Raw genomic sequence first — 18,436 nt, forward strand, 5'->3', positions numbered from 1 at the left:
CTTTGTACTGAAGTTAACGGTGCGTCCTGGATACAAAGGGGGAGCGGTTTTGGTCAAACTCACCGAATTATCATTGAAGATTAAAGGCAATTCATTGAAGTCGCCGTAATCCTTCAACTAGTCCCCTATGTTCGAACAAAACTTGATCGAAAAAGCTCTCCTTCCACGTATCTTCGGTGGGGATATAAACCTGGGTTTTTTCTACTCGTAAGAGCCTTTCGTTTTCGAGTTCAATGTCGATGTTCAACTACGTTCTCAGCCTCCCACCGCTGCTCCAGGCCCAGGACCAGGCGGTATCAACTCGTTGCTCAAGAACGGCTGTCAGCAGGGACAAAAAGTGCAATAGCTGAGACAAGGGTTATGGAGGATTGGTGTGTCTAAATGTGAGCAGTCGACCGTCGTCCTCGAAATTTGCGACTTGCTGAATTGGCTTTAGAAATGCGAAGAACACGTACGCCATTTTTCTTCTTGCTCTTCCGTTGTCTGTTTATAAACGGCATTTTGTTTTGAACCGCAGACACCTCAATGTGTCGCAGTCGGCGAAAAGTGTGGTGGAGATTGTGGAGAATTGCTGTAAGGAATTGAACCGCGACAAGGGTCTATGTACGGACAAAGTTCCTCAGGTGGTTTTCATGTCCTCGATTTGCGCCCACAGAGAGGTTAATCTCCTCCCTTTCCTAGTGCCTTGCGAAGAACGAACCATGCAATCCGAACAACCCCGGAGCCTGTTGCAGCCCAGGCTTGTTCCGCAGCGGCTGGGTGCTTATAGGAGTAGGTGGTGGTGCTCTCATTGATTGTGGTAGCAAATGTATGTTAATTATCGCCTTTAGATCCAGGAGAATTAGGTACCAGTGATCGTACCAGTGGTCAAGGTTTAGAGGGTCCGTTCTAATTGCCTATTTAGCAGTGTCTATTCCTTTTGTCTTTCAAAAACCGGCTCTATCTCGTCGTCATCAGACCTTGTTTGTGGAAATACTGGGCATCTGTTAGCTCGCCAGTCATCGGGTATATTATACTGCGGTGTCAAATTGTTGGCAAGCGCACTGTACAGCTTCGCAAGGTCATTACTGTGGCTCTTACTCGTTCTTTCTCGCTAGGATTCTCCTTCACGCTCAGCCCAGTGCCCAGAGCAGGTGGTCCCCTACCACTGACGGTGGCCCAATATTTAACTTATCGGAGTCCCTTCTTTCGACAACTCAAACACTCCTGCTCAGCTGGACCGTCGCATTTTGCTCAATTCAGACGTCCAAGATGGAAGATCCCGTCACTCAATGTATACGGGGAATCACATGCCCTCGGCCAATATCGATGATCACCCAAATTTGTGTAACTCGTTGTAGGACCTGGAGTAAAATGACAACTCGTCCGACTTCTTCGAAACCCATGAAGTGTGTGGTTAAAGTTAATCTTTTGTTATGCTGCCCACGCACACATTTGAATCCTTAGCAACGTTTCGCGCTTCAAATCCAAGATCATGGGTGATCGCTTCGCGTCGTACAGTCTTGCACTGTGTTTGATTTGTGTTGCGCAGGTTCGTGCCCTCCCCCTCTATACCGGGTATTGAAATATTGACATTGCCGATTTTTAAATTGAATACAGGGATACAATAAACGACCGGGAAGTTCCGTTTGCAAAGGGCGGCAGTGGCGTTTCCAAAAAAACTCACTTGGCACAGTCAAATCTATTCACAAAACGACATATTACAAAGCGTACTCGTCATGAAAGAGTCGTTCCTGTCTCTTTCATATTCCAGGTACGCGCTGTGAAATGCACTTTATGCTCAATAAATTGTTCGTTTGACAGCCGGAACGAAAAGTCGAAAGCAACGCTGTTGCTGAATGTCCTGCGGGGGGTACCACATGAGTAGTGGAATGGAGGAAATGTGTTGGTTTTGACGCCGTTTGGACTTTAGCACAGGCACAAGACTGCTGGAATGATATACGCTGTCCACAACGCCCGGTGCAACCCTACGAACTATTAGCCACTTGTGTCACTACAATGTAGTTTACACAACGAAGCCCTAATACCGGACTGACATTTCCTGGGATTTCCTTGGCTCCCCACCCTGCTCAACACAGAAGGCGTCAAGCTGCATTCCCATGAATTTTATTCTGTCATGCATTGCATTTTGGGGCTCCCCCAACTAGCAGGGTGAGCATGCACGGTCAATTGCAACCCCAGATACCAGCCACTGAATAAAACATATAAAAGGCTCCCCAAATCGAACTTCTTTTCCTCACTCGAACACTCAAAAGTCGTCTGTTCAAGTACTAGTCCTCTTCTTCCAACATGCTCTTCAACAAATTCTTCGCCGTCTCCGCACTCAGTACTCTTGCTGCCGCCACAGCCATCGAGCGCCGCACGGGCCAGCCCAACGAACAATGCCCAGGCCTCCAATGCTGCCAACAGACGGGGCTAGCTTCCTCCAGCTCTATTATTAGCGCAGTTACAGCTATTGATCCCCTCGCGCTCCTCACCTTGTTGTTGAGCGTGCCTGCCAGCGTCCTCGTTGGTGTTAACTGCAGCCCCATCACTGTTATCGGTGGTGGCAATGGTGCATGGTTAGTTCATTGGTTGCCTCTAATCGGACATAATTAATAATACCTTGTTTTTCCCCCTCTTAGCTCTGGAGGCACCACTGTTGTTTGCAATGACAACAGCCACGGTACATGATAATCCTATGCCTCTCGATATGTCGGGTTGACTAACTGTTTCTTCCTCTCGATATTTAGGTGGACTCCTCAACATCGGATGCGTCCCCATTACTATCTAAACGTCGCTCGGATGAGGAACGAAAGAATTTCGGTTGGACATCGTGGTTTGGAAATAGTACTCGCCTTTGATTGATCTCGAGTTCGGGTTTTTGTAATTGAAATAGTAGTGAAATATGAAATTGTTGTTGGTGTACTAAAGGCCTGTTCGGGTGATGAAACAGTTCGGTTACCTTTCGCCTACCCTGGACAAGGCTATTTGCCCGATCTCAACCCGGGTAAATGCCCTTGCATGCATTTTGATTTTTTCTCCAACGGCCCTTCGCTGTATCTTCGGTAGATTCGTATGTTTGAGATCTTCACGAACGGAACGGGGTGGCTAGGCTTTAGGGGAACCACTCTTTGAACGGCGATGGAAAGACACGAACCTGACGACTTCGGGTCGACGAAGTCTTGCACGCTTTTCTTGCCGGTCGTACAGCGACTTTTTACGCGTCAACCCAACGCTCTGGAGCCATGTCCAAGCCATGTCGAGCAGTTCTGTTGCTGCTTGCTACGTAGTAATTTGTCGCAACCGTCGTTCATAAAATAATTAATTATAAGCTTGACCACGCGTATTCAGACTCGAAAGTCTAACAGATATGTAATACAGAAATCGCACCACTAGTATTCCCAAGACATCGAATATAGGACCGGTTGGACTGCAGCTATGGTAGCGAGGGAGAAAAGAGGGCAAATTAGTGCGTACTAGTGATTCAAGGTGCCAGCTGTATCCCCTCCCCTCTTTGAATTTTTACCGCTGCCCGTAACTTCCGACTGGTTACGGTCTGCAGCGCAACTGCAGCGCGTACGAGAAGCAGCCTGGTGACCTAGATTGGGATTAGTATGGATGCGTTTGCCATAAATTGAAGGATCAAAAAATATCCATCGGAGCCATTGAGCCTCATTAATGCTCAAGGATAACCACGCAGTTCCATCACTCGAACAGGCGTTTACATCAACAAGCTCATAATTCACTACTGAATCAAGATCGGGAAAACAGTGACTGGAGTAGGCGAAAGATAACCGAACGGTTTCATCACCCGAACAGGCGTTTAGTACACCAACAACAACTCGATATTTCACTACTGTGTCAATAATTCAATTACAAAAACTTAAACTTGAGACTAATCCGGGGACGAGTACTACATCCAAACCAAGATATCCGATCGAAAATCCTTCGTTTCTCATCCGAGCGATGTTTAGACGGTAACAGGGACGCATCCGACGTTGATGAGACCGCCTAAAGATAGAAAGGGAGAACGGTCAGTTCAAGAAATCCTCAACAGGATATATCGAAAAGCATAGGATCGTGTACCGTGGCTGTTGTCATTGCAAATAACAGAGGTTTCTCCAGGAAAGCTAGGAGAAAGAAACAAGGCATCATTAGTTATGTTCTATTAGTGGAAGAAGAGGCAACCCGTGAACTAACCATGCACTGGTGCCACCACCGAAAATGGTAACGGGCCAGCAGTTGAGACCAACTTCGACGCTGGCAAGGAGACCCGTCAAGACATAATAAGGGACACCAAGGCTGGTAGCCTGGGTAATAATAGCGGGGTCGGTCGCGGACCCAACCTGTTGGCAGCATTGAAGGCCCTGGCATTGGGTGTTAAATTCTATACCGCGGCGCCCAATGGCCGCGGCCGCAACAAGAGTAGTGAGTGCGGAGACGGCAAAGACTTTGTTGAAGAGCATTTTGGAAAAAGAGGACTAGTACTTGAACAGACGACTTTTGAGTGTTCGAGTGAGGAAAAGGAGTGCGATTTGGGGTGCCTTTTATATGTTTTATTCAGTGGCTGGTGTTACAATAGACTGTGAATGCTCACCCTGCCTGTTGGGAGAGCCCCAAATGCCATTTATGACAGAATAAAATTCACGGGAACGCAGCTTGACGCCTTCTGTGTTGAGCAGGGTGGGGAGCCAAGGAAATCCCAGGAAATGTCAGTCCGGTATTGGGGTTCGTCGTGAAAACTAGTACATGCGCGGGTGACACCAGTAGCTTCACAGAATTTGCAGGCGTTGCAGAGCAGGGCACATCACTTACGGCCAGTGATTGTTGTAGAAACCAATATGCGTGAAACGAGAATTCAACGGAGCCCAGGATCTTCTAAACGAATTCTTGCGACTAGTTAGCATCTGGACTTGTTTCAGACGCTCGTTGAAAAAGCTACTGGAATCCCACAATTTGGTTAGAAATTTTAGGTAACCTTATTCGACAATTAGTTCTGTGTTACTTTCTACTCACCATATGGCTAGAACTGGAGAATGAGCAAAAGATGAACAAGGTTCAGAGATAGTGACTCCGTACAGCATGCCCGTTCTTGAAATATCGACACAGCGAGAATGAACGAAAGGTAATAAAGTTATCGGACACGTCGGATTGCGGGTACCTAGACTTCGAACAAAAGGTTTGATTAGTGTGTTGAACGTATGCATGAGGCTAAGTAAGACCTTCGTGAGAAATCGAAAGCTAGAGACGGCGGGCTAATTCACTTGAATTGTACCTGGACCATTCATCGAACCGTACGAAAGGTACGGAACAAAACAAAGGGAAGTCGGATTTCGCCCAAGGCGTTCGTTATATCTATATCTTCAATACATCTTCAATACGCTCGTAGTACGTTTGATATTACAGTCGCTGTACGACAAGGCTGGCGTAAGGAAGATATCAGTGAAGAATGGGTGTAGCTCAGGAGAAAGACACAAACCTAACGACTGTACCTCCTCGACGACTCCAAACTCTTGCATACTCAGCTGTTCTCCGTAGGGTTTTTTATGCATCTCTATAGTAGCTATCAAATAGTCGCGCCGTCAGGTGACTCCATGTGCAATTATTAGAATCACGACCAGCCGCTGAAGGATTACCGAAGTCTCCTCGAGGGAAACGTCTAGAATGAGGGAGAAAGCGTAATAAGGAATGTGCAGTTAAAGAGAAAAACCCTTTGAAAGCGGCACCGGTGGTTCGGACACGATCATTACGGTTTCGGAACCCCGCCCACCTGACAGCTGCGCTGAAAACGCTGTCTATATACTGAACGGTCCATCATGGTTAGTTCATCCGAGGGGCCAAACAAAAAAGCGGCAGCGACGCCCTGGTGAACCAGTGAAAGTCGTAATGCGAAGCGACTTCGAAAATAACGAAAAGGGAAGACATTTCACTGTATCTTCAGTAGGCTCATACGTAGATCTTCACGAAAGGAACAGGCTGGCTATTAGGGAAACGACTCAACGGTGATGGAAAGACACGAACCTGGCGACTCGCTCAACGACGAAGTTTTGCACTTTCTCACCAGTCGTACAGTGGTTTCTTACGCATCAACGCCAACGATCTGGATCTGTTGCTGCTTGCTAGGTAATTTACCGCAACCGTCGTTCATGGGAATAAGGGAGCCTATTTTGACCAGGCGTATTCAGAGAGAGTCTACCAAATCATACAGAAATCCTACCACCAGTATTCCCAAGGCATCGAATACAGGACCGCTTGGACTGCAGCTATGGCAGTGCGGGAGAAAAGAGCAAATTGGTACGTAATAGTGGCTGTACCCCTTCTTTTGAATTTCAAGTAATACGTAACGGCGTTGCCCGTAACTATGGTTACGGTCTAGATTCGGATTATGTGCATTTGCCATTATTTAATTAAAGGATCAAAAATCCATCGGAGCCATTTCGGAGTAACTCATTAACAGTTCCATCACTCGAACAGGCGTCACGGTTTACACCAACAACAATCTGATATTTCACTATTAAATCAACTACCAAAACTCAAACTTGCGACCAATTCGGCGACGATTACTACATCCAAACCGGGGTGTCCAATCGAAGATCCTTCGTTTCTCATCCGAGCAATGTTTAGATGGTAACAGGGACGCATCCGACGCTGATGAGATTGCCTAAAGATAGAAAGGGAGAACAGTCAGTTCAAGAAATCCTCAACCGGATATATCGAGAGGCATAGAATCATGTACCGTGGCTGTTGTCATTGCAAATAACGGTGGTACCTCCAGAGCTAGAAGAAAGAAAAAAGACATCATTAGTTATGTTCTATTATTGGAAGAAGAGGCAACCCGTGAACTAACCATGCACCGTTGCCACCACCAATGACGGTAATGGGACTGCAGTTGAGACCAACTTCGACGCTGGCAAGGAGACCCGCCAAGACAGACAGGACACCAAGGCTGGTAGCCTGGGTAATGATAGAGGGGTCGGTCGCGGACCCAACCTGTTGGCAGCATCGGAGGCCTGAGCATTGGGTGTTATCCTGACCACCCCCGCGACGCTCGACGGCTGTGGCGGCAGCAAGAGTACTGAGTGCGGAGACGGCGAAGACTTTGTTGAAGAGCATGTTGGAAAAAGAGGACTAGTACTTGAACAGACGATTTCTGAGTGTTCGAGTGAGGAAAAGGAGTTCGATTTGGGGAGCCTTTTATATGCTTTATTCAGTGGCTGGTGTCTGGGATTACAATAGACTGTGCATGCTCACCCTGCTAGTTGGGGGAACCCCAAAATTCCATTCATGACAAAATGAAATTCATGGGAACGCAGCTTGACGCCTTTTGTGTTGAGCAGGAGGAAATCCCAGGAAATGTCAGTCCGGTATTGGGGGTCCGTTGTGAAACTCCATTGCAGTGACGCAAGTGGCTTCACAGAATTTGAAGGCTTGCAGAGTGGGGCACATCATTCCAGCAGTCTTGTGTCTGTACTCGAATCCAAACCGGCGTCAATTCAATTCATTTTCTCGAATCCGACGGCTCATGCGGTGTCTAGGACATTCAGTAACAACGTTAATGTATTTCATTTTTTCGTTTAGCCTCGACCAGTGATTGTTGTAGGAACCAATATGCGTGAAACGAGAAACTAACGGAACCAGGGTTCTTCTGGACGAATTCTTGCGTTAGTATGTGGACGCATCTGGATTTGTTTCAGACGGACGAAATAGTCCCCGGGGTCTCACAAGTTGGCCGGAAATTTGGGTGACCTGTGTTTGACATTAGTTCTGTCTTGCTTTCCGGCTCATCGTATGGCTAAAACCGAAAAATGAACAAAAAATGAAGAAGGTTCAGAGATAGTGACTCCGTACAGCATGCCCGTTCTTGACACATTGGCACAGCGAGAACGAACGAAAGGTACTGATCATATCGATGCGTCGGATTGCGCGTACCGAGACTTCGAGCAACAGGTTCGATCAGTGCGTTGAACGTATACACGGACTCGCCGAGTAACACAAGGCTAGTAAGACGTTCGTGAGAAATTGAAAAGAGACAAGTGGCTAATTCACTTGAGTTGTACCTGGCATCGAACCGTACGTAAAGTACGGTACGGAACAAAAGAAAGGAAAGTCGATTTTCGCCAAAGGTCTATATCTTCAATACGCTCGTATTACGTTTGAGATTTTCACGGCACGACAAGTCTGGCTTGAGGAAATCTCAGTCAAGAATGGATGTAGCTTAGGAAAAGGCACGAAACATAACGACTGTACCTCCTCGCAAACTCCTGCACACTCAGCTGTTCTCCATAGAGTTTTTCACGCAATCTCTACTGCTATCAAACAGTCGCGCCCTCAAGTGAGCCTGTGCAATTATTGACTAGCCACTGAAGGACTACCGACATCGAGCTTAGAGCATCTAGACTCTAGAATCAGGAAGAAAATGTTAGAGGAATGAGACGTGATTGCAGTTGTTGAAGAGAACCTTTTGAAAGTGGGCACTGGTGGTAGTTCGGATGCGATTACGGTTTCGGAACCGCTCCCACCTGACCGCTATAGCGTGGGAAGAGGCCGAACCACTGACCGTGCGCATTGAAATATTGACATGTGACACCCGGGTCCTCATAATTATCCCGGGATACAACAAGCTGCGACCAGCGAAGTTCTGCTTGTGAAGGGCGGCATTGTTCAGCTCTAGAAAAAATGACTTGGCAGAGTCAAGTCAACGATTGACGCTGACGTCTAATACAAGTCACACAAGCGTTCATTCTATGTTGGTCGTCATCGAAGGATAGATCGTTCCCATCTTTTATATTCCAACTTGAAGTTAGTGCTTTCCCCGGAACCCCAGTAAATTGTTCGTTTGACAGCTGGAACTTGAATGTAAAACGAATGTATAAGCATGCTACTGAACGTCTTAGCGAGGTATCACATGGGTAGTGGAGTGGGTGAAAATATTGATTGTGAACGCCGTTTGGACTTTAGTGCAGGCACAAGGCTGCTAGAATGATATATGCTGCTCCACAGCGCCTGCAACCCTACGAAGTATTATCCACTTCTGTCACTGCAATGTAGTTTTCACAACGAACCTCTAATACCGTACTGACGTTTCCTGGGATTTCCTTGGCTCCCCACCCTGCTCAACACAGAAGGCGTCAAAGTGCGTTCCCATGAATTTCATTCCGTCATGAATTGAAGTTTGGGACTCCCTCAACTAGCAGGGTGAGCATGCACAGTCTATTGTAACCCCAGACACCAGCCACTGAATAAAACGTATAAAAGGCTCCCCAAATCGAACTTATTTTCCTCACTCGAACACTCAAAAGTCGTCTGTTCAAGTACTACTCCTCTTTTTCCAATATGCTCTTCAACAAAGTCTTCGCCGTCTCCGCACTCAGTACTCTTGCTGCCGCCACAGCCATCGAGCGCCGCACGGGCCAGCCCAACGAACAATGCCCAGGCCTCCAATGCTGCCAACAGACGGGGCTAGCTTCCTCCAGCTCTATTATTAGCGCAGTTACAGCTATTGATCCCCTCGGGCTTCTCGCCTTATTGTTGAGCGTGCCTGCCAGCGTCCTCGTTGGTGTTAACTGCAGCCCCATCACTGTTATCGGTGGTGGCAACGGTGCATGGTTAGTCCTCCGGTCGCTCTTCTTCCTGTGATCCGAGCATGCTTAACGATACCTTGTTTTTCCCCCTCTTAGCTCTGGAGGCACCACTGTTGTTTGCAATGACAACAGCCACGGTACATGATAATCATATGCCTCTCGATATGTCGGATTGACTAACTGTTTCTTCCTCGATATTCAGGTGGTCTCCTCAACATCGGATGCGTCCCCATTACTATCTAAACGTTTGAGCGATGAGGAACGAAGGAATTTCGGTTGAATATCGTCGTTTGGAAATAGTACTCGCCTTTGATTGAAGTTCGGGTTTTTGTAATTGAAACAGTAGTGAAATATCAAATTGTTGTTGGTGTAAACGCCTGTTTGGGTGATGAAACAGTGTGGTTATCTTTCGCCTACCCCGGACACTGTTTGCCGATCTGACTCCTGAGGCGAGATGTCGCACTTGCCAGTGGATTGAACGTAAAAAACGAGTCGTTCAATGGGTCCGATGACTTTTTCGCCCAAAATCCAATTGAAGTTGGGTTCACTGTGGCGGTGGGATGTCGGTTACTCGTACTACCCATCTTCTTTCCCATTCAATTCACATCCGGGTTTTGGCGTTGCGTATAGTGGATGCGTTGTCCGTTGTCCGTAATGGCTTGAAAGAGGATCGGTGCGATTGATACTGTTTCATGAACTTTTATGGGACTTGGTAAGGTCTTGAGCACGTCTTCTATACAATGTATTCGAGGGAATAAGGTCGAACTTGAGACCATGGAGGCTCGAGATGTATAACAGCGGTCGGGTTGGAGGCAAGTCTCGTTAGCCACAGACGGTGGACCGGACACAGACTGAAACCGGATGGTACGCCACCATCAGTACCGAAACTTAAGCTTGGAAACTGGTCCAACGTCGTGGTAAAAGCGCTGGCAAACCAGCCATGAAGTCGACACTGCAGATTTCAGAAACGATCGCAGAGATCCCGGCGACCCTTATGCGTTACGTGCCCCTCCCAGGCATAAGTAGGCGAATCGGAGGTGTTGAGAGTTAGTTCTATCCTTCCTGAAGGTCTGCGCGGGGGTCTCAAACTCGATTCGACCTAGAAGGAGTCTCCAAACCTCAAAGCATTCAATTTGACCACGAGAGCGTACGCATCCCACGAAGAAGTAATGGACTCTAACGCGGAGGCTTATCGTTTCCAGTGTCGCCGCCAATGACTACGTCCTTTAAACCCTCCAAACTCCGAAGGGAAAGAGGGCACAATTCTATCTCGTCCCCTGGACGTCGAAGATGAGGCTTCTGCTGAAAGCTTAGGCTATATCATTCTTGGCGAACAGGCCCGAGAGCGTAAGACAATTTGAATGCTGAACCTTTGGCGGCAGCTCTATCCAGTGTAATGGCACCCTACGTAAAGGCAGAGATCATTCCTGGGATAAATCAAGCTTCCTTTCTCATTAATTCTAATTCACCACTACCACCGGCCCCACAGCTCCTATTCGATATCCGAAACTGCTTTTTATGAAGAATAAGGATAAACTCTGTCGTTTCGTATCCGATATGGGGGGTGTAAGAGATCCCGGTACGGAAACATGAAATCGTAATACCGGGTTTGAAGGGAGCGGATACCAAGGTGTGGGCGTAGACTACAGACTACCAAACGGGTGTAGATCACAAGACTGATGATGAGGAGCCAGGAGATGGGAAATCAAAATCTTCGAAACCGATGGGAGTAAGGTAGTAAGCGAACTGAAGATAATAAGTAAGAAAATGAGCACAGCAAACGTGGATAGCAAGGAAGCACTCACAATCGCCTTGAAGCCTTCTCTACTCATCCGGGGGAAATGTCTAGCCAACCAACGTATAACTTCTCAACCGCCGTGCCGAAGAAGGTTTTGAGAGAAATGAACGCCAAGAAGATCGATCTTCCAGCTTGTTTAAAAGTCAACAAATCTCGAACCGACCTGTATCCAGCGTACAGGGAAAACAAACCTTCGCAGAAAATCCGGGCACCTGAGGTAATGGTATATCGCCATCACGACCCGTGAACGGAAAGGGGAGAAGATGAGTCAGGACGGCATTGTTGAAGTAACACTCTAACGCTTGTGGGCTCCGAGGAGCGTGGAAAGGGAGGAATGATAGCTCCGAGACTCCATATTTTCCCTCTAGGAGAGGAGAGCAAGCTCGAGGGCGGAGCGGGACGTCTGATTCGAGGCGAGCAACTCAGAAGAAGTTACACAAGGGGAGAGTCACGTGGCAGAAGGTGCCTGTGTAAAGCATCCACGAATACTGAGCAGCGTCGAAGATGACATTGACCAGGCCCGTGACGTGGGAAAGGCGACCTGAAAACGATAGTGTAAAGATTCGCATCATTCGCATTTGAAGGTCGAGTAGAAGTGCGAGAGCCTTGTGTCTTCTGAGGAAGGATGATATGATGGTGGAAGGTATCTAGCTGGTGGTAATGGTGGGAGGGTGACGAAGAGCTTGATAACTCATCTGCTGCCAGCAGGCGGCTCAACGAGACCTAGCGATAGAACAGGCCTGGGCGGTGGCGCCAGGGCGGAAAGAGCATGATTGGGAAAGAACCAAGCGAGGGTGTAAAGATCGAAGAGAGCGATGTTGAGAGTACATCTGACGAAGGGACCGCCGTGTGAAGAGTTCCGTAAGCGCGATTTGAGGCTTCGTATGGAGGATCCAGGCTGCGACGACGCATGATGCATGATGCCCGGTGCTCCTGAAAACTCTCCTATGCAGCCGCGAGAAGTGTTCTGGGCAGAGCTGAATACACGACTTCGTTGTGGAGAGTTGCGCGCCAGTCAAGGCTTTCGAACACGGGTAGATGCGGTTCGAGCGTGTTGTCGCTTTTTCTGAGATTCTTGAACCTGGTGTCGACAGGCTCCCGATGCCTCTTCTTTCGTGCCTCAGCCAACTTCCTCCTGATATTCCCCGTCTTCCCTTTGACCACTAAACCCCCAAACAATCCAGAACAACCCGCCGCCAGCATGTTCCGGAAAGTGATAGTGCTTTTCGAGTTCCAGCAATAGTATCAGTACTAATAGTCCTGTTTTTGTCAACGTCGAACGATATAAATACAATGTCGGAGAGTAGACTTGCAAAGGCGATAGTGTTTCCGATCTTTCGTAACAGCCTCGCATCGTTGAAGTCCTCGTTTTGTAAGGTGGAGGTAGCGATTCAACTTCCAACGACGTCTTATCCTTTCTCGTAAATAACGTAGTCGAGACAGAGGTCGCGCATTCACTAGGAACAAAAAGAATTCAGATTTGGACGAGCCGACGATGACGGTAAAGACGAAAGAAGCTACACGCGGCAGTGGCAGTGTCTCCCCCCCTCCTTCTGATACCTCGACTTCAATCTTCCGACAGAGTTAGTAGTGCTAAGTAAACCCCAAATTCTAGACAACCAGCTGGTTAATACAAGGAAAACACGACCACATTTGCTGTGCAGACTGCGTATCAAGTTCAAACTGGCAAGAGAAAGTTCAAATTTCAAAGTTCGCCAGGTACCGAAACGGATGCGCCGTTTCGTCAATAACGTGGCAACCCTGAAAAATGAAAAATTATATTCAAAGATCTTTTGACGGCTTATAGTTCGTAACATCGTGAGCAAACGATATACCCTTGACATACTACATCTTCATCTACATACAAACGACCTCGGTGGGGTTGGGCGTGGTTTTCGTGTTCATTTGACGCGATAAATTCTCCGGGTATGGCATTCGATTCCCAAGGTATGGCCGCCTTCTCTCCATACGTTCCAGAAAAGCTGCTTGCTCACACGATTCCAAGAGACGTTGACGTTGGAGTCTAGGAGGATACGAAATCTAACGAACCACGCGCAAGTACTCCACTCCTCTGTGGCGCGCATGACCTTCAATTGCGGCAACTCCCTCCTCCGCAAACTCGTTGGATTTTTCGTGAGCACGGGATCTGGATAGTAGGGCAGGGGATCTCTTAGAGATGGCCATTTCATCCTTCAATGGCTGGGCAATGTCTGTTCAAACTTCATCGCTTCAACCCGTGCTTTACGAAATGCGATGATGAACAAATGCAGTCATTCAGTGACGGTTTCTACAACGTATGGTGGATTTTGATTCCTCTGATGGAATCTAGGGTAGATCCCCCACGTCTCGAATTTTTCTCTGTTGACCGTGTTGTTTTAGGGCCTGGTTACCTTGAGCTGTCTGTGGAAGGGAGTTGTACGTCGATGATATGTTTTTTGTTTACGGTCTATTGAACTGTTCACCTCCTACTTCTGAAAGTTCAAGGCTGTCGAAACTTTTGTGGAAACACACGTCCGTTTGTGAGATTTTCTTACCATGCATGTGGATGGTGCCACTACAATCGACGATGGTGTTCCCTAGATACAAAAGCTGCATTCTACAGCTCGCTCGTATTCAAGGCGATGTGATTCCCGTCTCTTACATATTCCAGGTACGCGCTATGAAATTGAGAACTTTACCTCAGTGAAAAGTTCGTTTGACAGCTAGCAAACTTGAATGGAAATTGGCAGCAAGCTGTTGTTGAATTTCCAGAAGGCATCACATGAGTAGTCAGACTCGAGGAAAATAAGTTGAACTGACGCCGGTTCGGATTCTAGCACAGGCACAAGACTGCCACTGGGGATGATGTACCTCAGCAACACCTGCAACACTGTAAAATATCAGTCACTAGAGGACCATGCAAATATAATTTTCACAACGAACCTCAATACCGGAGTCCGGACTGACATTCCTCGGGATTAGGTCAAGTTGCATTCCCAGGAATCTCAGTTTGATATGGATTTGGAATATTTGAGGGCTCTGTGAGGCTGGCGCCAACTAGCGGGGTGCGCATGTACAGTTCCTAATATTATGGTACGTTGACCCCAGAGGCACCACTCAGTCACTGAGAAAACGTATAAAAGCCTCTCCAAATCGAACACCTTTTCCTTACTCGAACACTCGAAAGTCGTCTGTTCAAGCCTCAGTCCTCTCTTTCCGATATGCTCTTCAGTAAATTCTTCGTCGCCTCCGCAGTCGCTTCTTTTGCTGCTGCCACGGCTCTTGAAAAACGCGGTGGCGATGAGCACTGTATTGAACAATGCCCAGGCCTCCAATGCTGCCAACAGACGGGGCTAGCGTCCTCCAGCTCCATTATCAGCGCAGTTACACTTCTTGATCCCATCACGCTCCTCGGCATATTGTTGGCCTTGCCTGCCACCGTCCTCGTTGGGGTTAACTGCAGTCCCATCACCGTTATTGGCGGTAGCAATGGTCCATGGTTAGTTCATGGGTTGCCTCTTCTTCCACTAATCGGACATATTACTGATACCTCAACGTCTTTTTACTAGCGATGGTGGCACCACGGTTATTTGCAATGACAACAGCCACGGTACATAGTAGTCCCATACCTCTCGGTGAGGATCTTTGAACTGACTGTTTTTACCCTCGATCTTCAGGTGGACTCCTCAACATCGGATGTGTTCCTGTTACTATCTAAACATTGATTCGACGAGGAACGAAGTATTTCGGTCGGATGTGGTTTGGACGTAGTCTCTGTCGTTGTGTTGTTCCAAGTTTGGGGTTTTTGTAGTCGAAATATGGGAATCTGGATGTTTTGTTCGTGTAAACGACTGCTTGTGTAACGAAAATATGTGTTGTTTTGCCATTCGCCTACCCGTCAGATATGTTCCCAATCTCAGTCGCGTTCAAAACGAGTCTTTCAACGGCTCCGACGGCTTTTTTTATCTAGACGATTCGACAAATTTCGAATATGGGTTTCATCATGTGGGGATAGTCCGAGACTAGGTCCGAATAGGGTACTACTACTCGTACTGCCATCTTCTTTCTCATTCAGTTCTCATTTGGGTTTCGGCTTCTTGTGATACTGGATGCGCTGAACGTCCTGAAACCGGTTGCCTGACAGTTAATCACTGCGATTGGTATCGTTTTATGGGGGGTTGGCGAGGTCCTGCCACTGTCTTGGGTACCTGCTGGGTCGGTTTTCGTGTACAGTATTCGAGGGAGTCCTGCCTCAGTGACGTAGGAGTTCGAAGAGGTATGATAGTAATAGCGGAATCAGGTTACCTGAGGGAGAGTGCTTGATTTCGAACTTGAAGCGGTCGAGCCGGAAGGCCACCTACGCATTACGTGCCCCTCCGACCAGACCTGAGCCGGTAGATCAGGGGTATTGAACGTTCAATGAAGCTGCAGGTCAGTCACTTCTATCCTTCTCTCAAGGTCTGCGCGACGGTCTCAAGCTCGAGTCTTTCGACAGCGGCGAAGGTGCCTCCGGGCATCAAAACATTCACTTTGAGTACACATCCAAAAAAGAAGTAACATCGCGGTTTATCGTTTCTGAATGTCGTTGCCAATGACAAGGCTGAATGGGAAAGAGGGTATACGTTCTCCCGACCCCTGATAAAGACGAAACCTCTGCTGAAAGGTTTAGGTCTTCGCGAACGAATGATATTCTAACCTTGGGACCAACATGAGAGCATAAGGCAAATGCACTTCGGTGACTAATTTATGCAGTATAGTGTGGTAAAACGCCACCCCACGGAAGACGGGGCTAAACCTTCCACCGACCCCCACAGGTTTATCGCCACCCTTCGAAAACGCTTTACTGTTCTATGAGAGAAGAGATGTATCCGATATGTGAGTAATATCAAGAACGTAAATGTAAAACTCGGTCCGAAAGGGGAGAGAAAGACAGGGAGCAGAAGTCAGCGTGGTGTCATCGGAGTAACGCTTCGTAAGCTATATAGCCGTGAAATGATAGTTCCGAGTCTCGATCTTCTTCCTTAACGAGAGGAGAGCAAACTCTGAGAGTGAAACGGGATGTTTGATTCGAAATAGAGCTCATGCAAGGGAAGGGAGGGGTCATATGTAGCAGGAGGTGGATCGGTTGAGGAAAAATGACATCCGGTGGGTGTGGCGATTCACAGTAGAATCGAAAATGACACTGGATAGAGGATGCATATGGGCTTGCGACGTGGAGGAAGAAAGAAACACGAGTGGAAAGGTTCGTTTGGGTGACATATAGAGGAATGAATGACACGATAATAGACTCGGAAGGCGGTGACGGTGGGAGGAGGGGAAGAGCTTGGTAGCTCTTCTACTGCCAACGGGCAACCCGTGCTAGACTTCACAAGCCTGGAAATAACAGTGCAAATCGCGATCGGGGAAAAGTAGCCAAGGGTAAAGAGAAGAGCAACGTTCGAGTCGCGAAGACATGTGGTGGATGTACTGTGTTAAGACTCCAGGAGCGCAATTTTCAAGCGTAAAGGGACCAGGTGTCCGTTCATACGAACAAAAACACTTCTACTATGTAGCCACGAGGAGTATTCTGGACGTGGCTGAATACACAACTCCACTATAAGAGTTACGCCAGTAGCTTTTCGAATGCCAAGTAGATGCGGTTTGAGCGTGTTTTCGTTTCTTCGAGGACAGTTTGAGCCTAGTGGCAACGGCCCCCGACTCTTCCTGCCTTGTTACTCCCTTGATCCCCTCCGCCAAACTTCCTCCTGTCCTCCCTTTGAACCAACGCCCAAACCATCCAGAACAAGCCGTTACCAAGATTCCGCCAAATATGACGATGATTTTCCAGTTCCAGTGAGAGCAGCACCAACAGTCCTGGCTTCGTGAAAATCGCCCCAACTCCTCCGACGACTACGCCAGTGAAGACCAGGAAGGGAAAGTCGGTAACAGGCGAGCCAGCGGCGTCATCGACTAAAGCTTCGTAAGCCCATGATAGTACATCGTTTCCGCTAGAAGAGAGCAAATCTCGGGAACAAAGCGGGGCATTCGATTCGGAACGAGGAATTTAAAGGAGCTGATGTAAGGGGAGGGAAGGTCATACGTGGAAGGATGTGAATTGGTTGGGGGGGGATGATAACCGGTGTGATGTATCGATGGCATCGGAAATGACACCAACCACAGGATGTACAATCGGGAGGTTGGAAAAGGTGAATGGGAAGGTTCCCGTCGTCCGCTTTTAGATGTCAAGTACAAGCGAAATCGAAAACCTTGTATCTTCTGCGGAAGGTTGGTTGGTGGAAAATTGGCCAAGAATTTGGTAGGTCATCTGCTGCTAAGAGGTGACCAAACCCTGGGGTATGTTTGCGGAATCTAGCGGAAGCACAGGCCGGGGCGGTAGCGCCAGGGTAGATGGTGCAAATCAATGATTCAGAAGAAGCAAGCGGGTATAGAGGAGAGCGACGTCGAGAAGACATCTGACGAAGAGCTCGCTTCGGTAAGATGTGTGAGGGGTTCGTAAGCGCGGATTCAAGACACCTCATAGGATCTAAAGGCATCGATTTCATGAAGAATATCCGGTGCTACGGAAAACTCTTCTCCTATGCAGCCGCGAGAAGTGTTCTGGACGAGGCTGACCACTGTGAGGTGTCGGGCCAGTCGAGGCTTTTTGAATGTAGGGTAGATGGGGTTCGAGCGTGTTGTCGCTTTGTCTGAGATTCCTGCACCTGGTAACACCTCTTCTCCCTTGTCTTCCTCAGCCAGCTTCCTTCTGCTTTCCTCCGTCTTCCCTTTGACCACTAAGAAGAGCCCAAAAAAGATCCAAAGAGACTCGCCGCTGTCCACATTCTGAAGGTGATGATTTTTTTTTCCAATTCGTCACGGCGGTTGTGGTAGCCTGCAAAAATCGTCGACATCGAACAACATAAGGCTAGTTTGGAAAAGTAGACTTACGAAGACAACAGGGATTTCGACCTTTCAAAGGCAACGAAGGTGACAGTCCCATAATTAGAGATGTCATCTTCTAGGGTAGAGGCCGCGATTCAGGTGGATTGCCAGGGTAATCAAGCCGTGCCTTTCTCGCTGATTGACTTAGGTAAACGGCTCGTTAGCCATGAGAGAA

General features: G+C 47.9%; 6 protein-coding genes across 6 annotated transcripts; 4 read left to right on the forward strand and 2 right to left on the reverse strand.

Moving 5' to 3' along the window:
- Positions 1-1,251: 1,251 nt before the first annotated feature.
- On the forward strand, positions 1,252-1,722 carry E1B28_013783 (uncharacterized protein; the record flags this gene model as incomplete). Its single annotated transcript, XM_043158961.1, has 3 exons — positions 1,252-1,388; positions 1,447-1,531; positions 1,600-1,722. 3 exons carry the CDS (start codon positions 1,252-1,254, stop codon positions 1,720-1,722), a joined length of 345 nt encoding a protein of 114 aa, XP_043004316.1.
- Positions 1,723-2,289: 567 nt separating this feature from the next.
- Positions 2,290-2,773, forward strand: E1B28_013784 (uncharacterized protein; the record flags this gene model as incomplete). The annotated part of the gene is made up of 3 exons (XM_043158962.1): positions 2,290-2,561; positions 2,625-2,665; positions 2,733-2,773. 3 exons carry the CDS (start codon positions 2,290-2,292, stop codon positions 2,771-2,773), a joined length of 354 nt encoding a protein of 117 aa, XP_043004317.1.
- A 1,179-nt stretch (positions 2,774-3,952) lies between these two features.
- On the reverse strand, positions 3,953-4,448 carry E1B28_013785 (uncharacterized protein; the record flags this gene model as incomplete). Its single annotated transcript, XM_043158963.1, has 3 exons — positions 3,953-3,993; positions 4,069-4,112; positions 4,183-4,448. The coding sequence occupies 3 exons, from the start codon at positions 4,446-4,448 to the stop codon at positions 3,953-3,955; spliced, it is 351 nt and encodes a 116-aa protein (XP_043004318.1).
- Positions 4,449-6,509: 2,061 nt separating this feature from the next.
- On the reverse strand, positions 6,510-8,473 carry E1B28_013786 (uncharacterized protein). The gene is made up of 9 exons (XM_043158964.1): positions 8,441-8,473; positions 8,230-8,381; positions 8,029-8,164; positions 7,831-7,979; positions 7,683-7,774; positions 7,234-7,627; positions 6,830-7,173; positions 6,719-6,759; positions 6,510-6,643 (listed from the first exon to the last, which is right to left on the reverse strand). The coding sequence occupies exons 7-9, from the start codon at positions 7,093-7,095 to the stop codon at positions 6,603-6,605; spliced, it is 348 nt and encodes a 115-aa protein (XP_043004319.1). The 5' UTR covers positions 7,096-7,173; positions 7,234-7,627; positions 7,683-7,774; positions 7,831-7,979; positions 8,029-8,164; positions 8,230-8,381; positions 8,441-8,473; the 3' UTR covers positions 6,510-6,602.
- Positions 8,474-9,274: 801 nt separating this feature from the next.
- Positions 9,275-9,909, forward strand: E1B28_013787 (uncharacterized protein). Its single transcript, XM_043158965.1, has 3 exons — positions 9,275-9,587; positions 9,660-9,700; positions 9,766-9,909. Exons 1-3 carry the CDS (start codon positions 9,316-9,318, stop codon positions 9,804-9,806), a joined length of 354 nt encoding a protein of 117 aa, XP_043004320.1. The 5' UTR covers positions 9,275-9,315; the 3' UTR covers positions 9,807-9,909.
- Positions 9,910-14,561: 4,652 nt separating this feature from the next.
- On the forward strand, positions 14,562-15,058 carry E1B28_013788 (uncharacterized protein; the record flags this gene model as incomplete). Its single annotated transcript, XM_043158966.1, has 3 exons — positions 14,562-14,839; positions 14,910-14,950; positions 15,018-15,058. 3 exons carry the CDS (start codon positions 14,562-14,564, stop codon positions 15,056-15,058), a joined length of 360 nt encoding a protein of 119 aa, XP_043004321.1.
- Positions 15,059-18,436: the final 3,378 nt, after the last annotated feature.

The sequence above is a fragment of the Marasmius oreades genome, chromosome 9, assembly GCF_018924745.1.
Source record: "Marasmius oreades isolate 03SP1 chromosome 9, whole genome shotgun sequence".
NCBI lineage: Eukaryota > Fungi > Basidiomycota > Agaricomycetes > Agaricales > Marasmiaceae > Marasmius > Marasmius oreades.

Coding starts and splice junctions, on each gene's coding strand:
- E1B28_013787 (XM_043158965.1), top strand. CDS start 9,316: ATGCTCTTCAACAAAGTCTTCGCCGTCTCCGCACTCAGTACTCTTGCT. Junction 9,588..9,659: donor GGTGGTGGCAACGGTGCATG/GTTAGTCCTCCG, acceptor TCCCCCTCTTAG/CTCTGGAGGCACCACTGTTG. Junction 9,701..9,765: donor TTGCAATGACAACAGCCACG/GTACATGATAAT, acceptor CTCGATATTCAG/GTGGTCTCCTCAACATCGGA.
- E1B28_013786 (XM_043158964.1), bottom strand. CDS start 7,095: ATGCTCTTCAACAAAGTCTTCGCCGTCTCCGCACTCAGTACTCTTGCT. Junction 6,760..6,829: donor GGTGGTGGCAACGGTGCATG/GTTAGTTCACGG, acceptor TCTTTCTTCTAG/CTCTGGAGGTACCACCGTTA. Junction 6,644..6,718: donor TTGCAATGACAACAGCCACG/GTACATGATTCT, acceptor TTCTATCTTTAG/GCAATCTCATCAGCGTCGGA.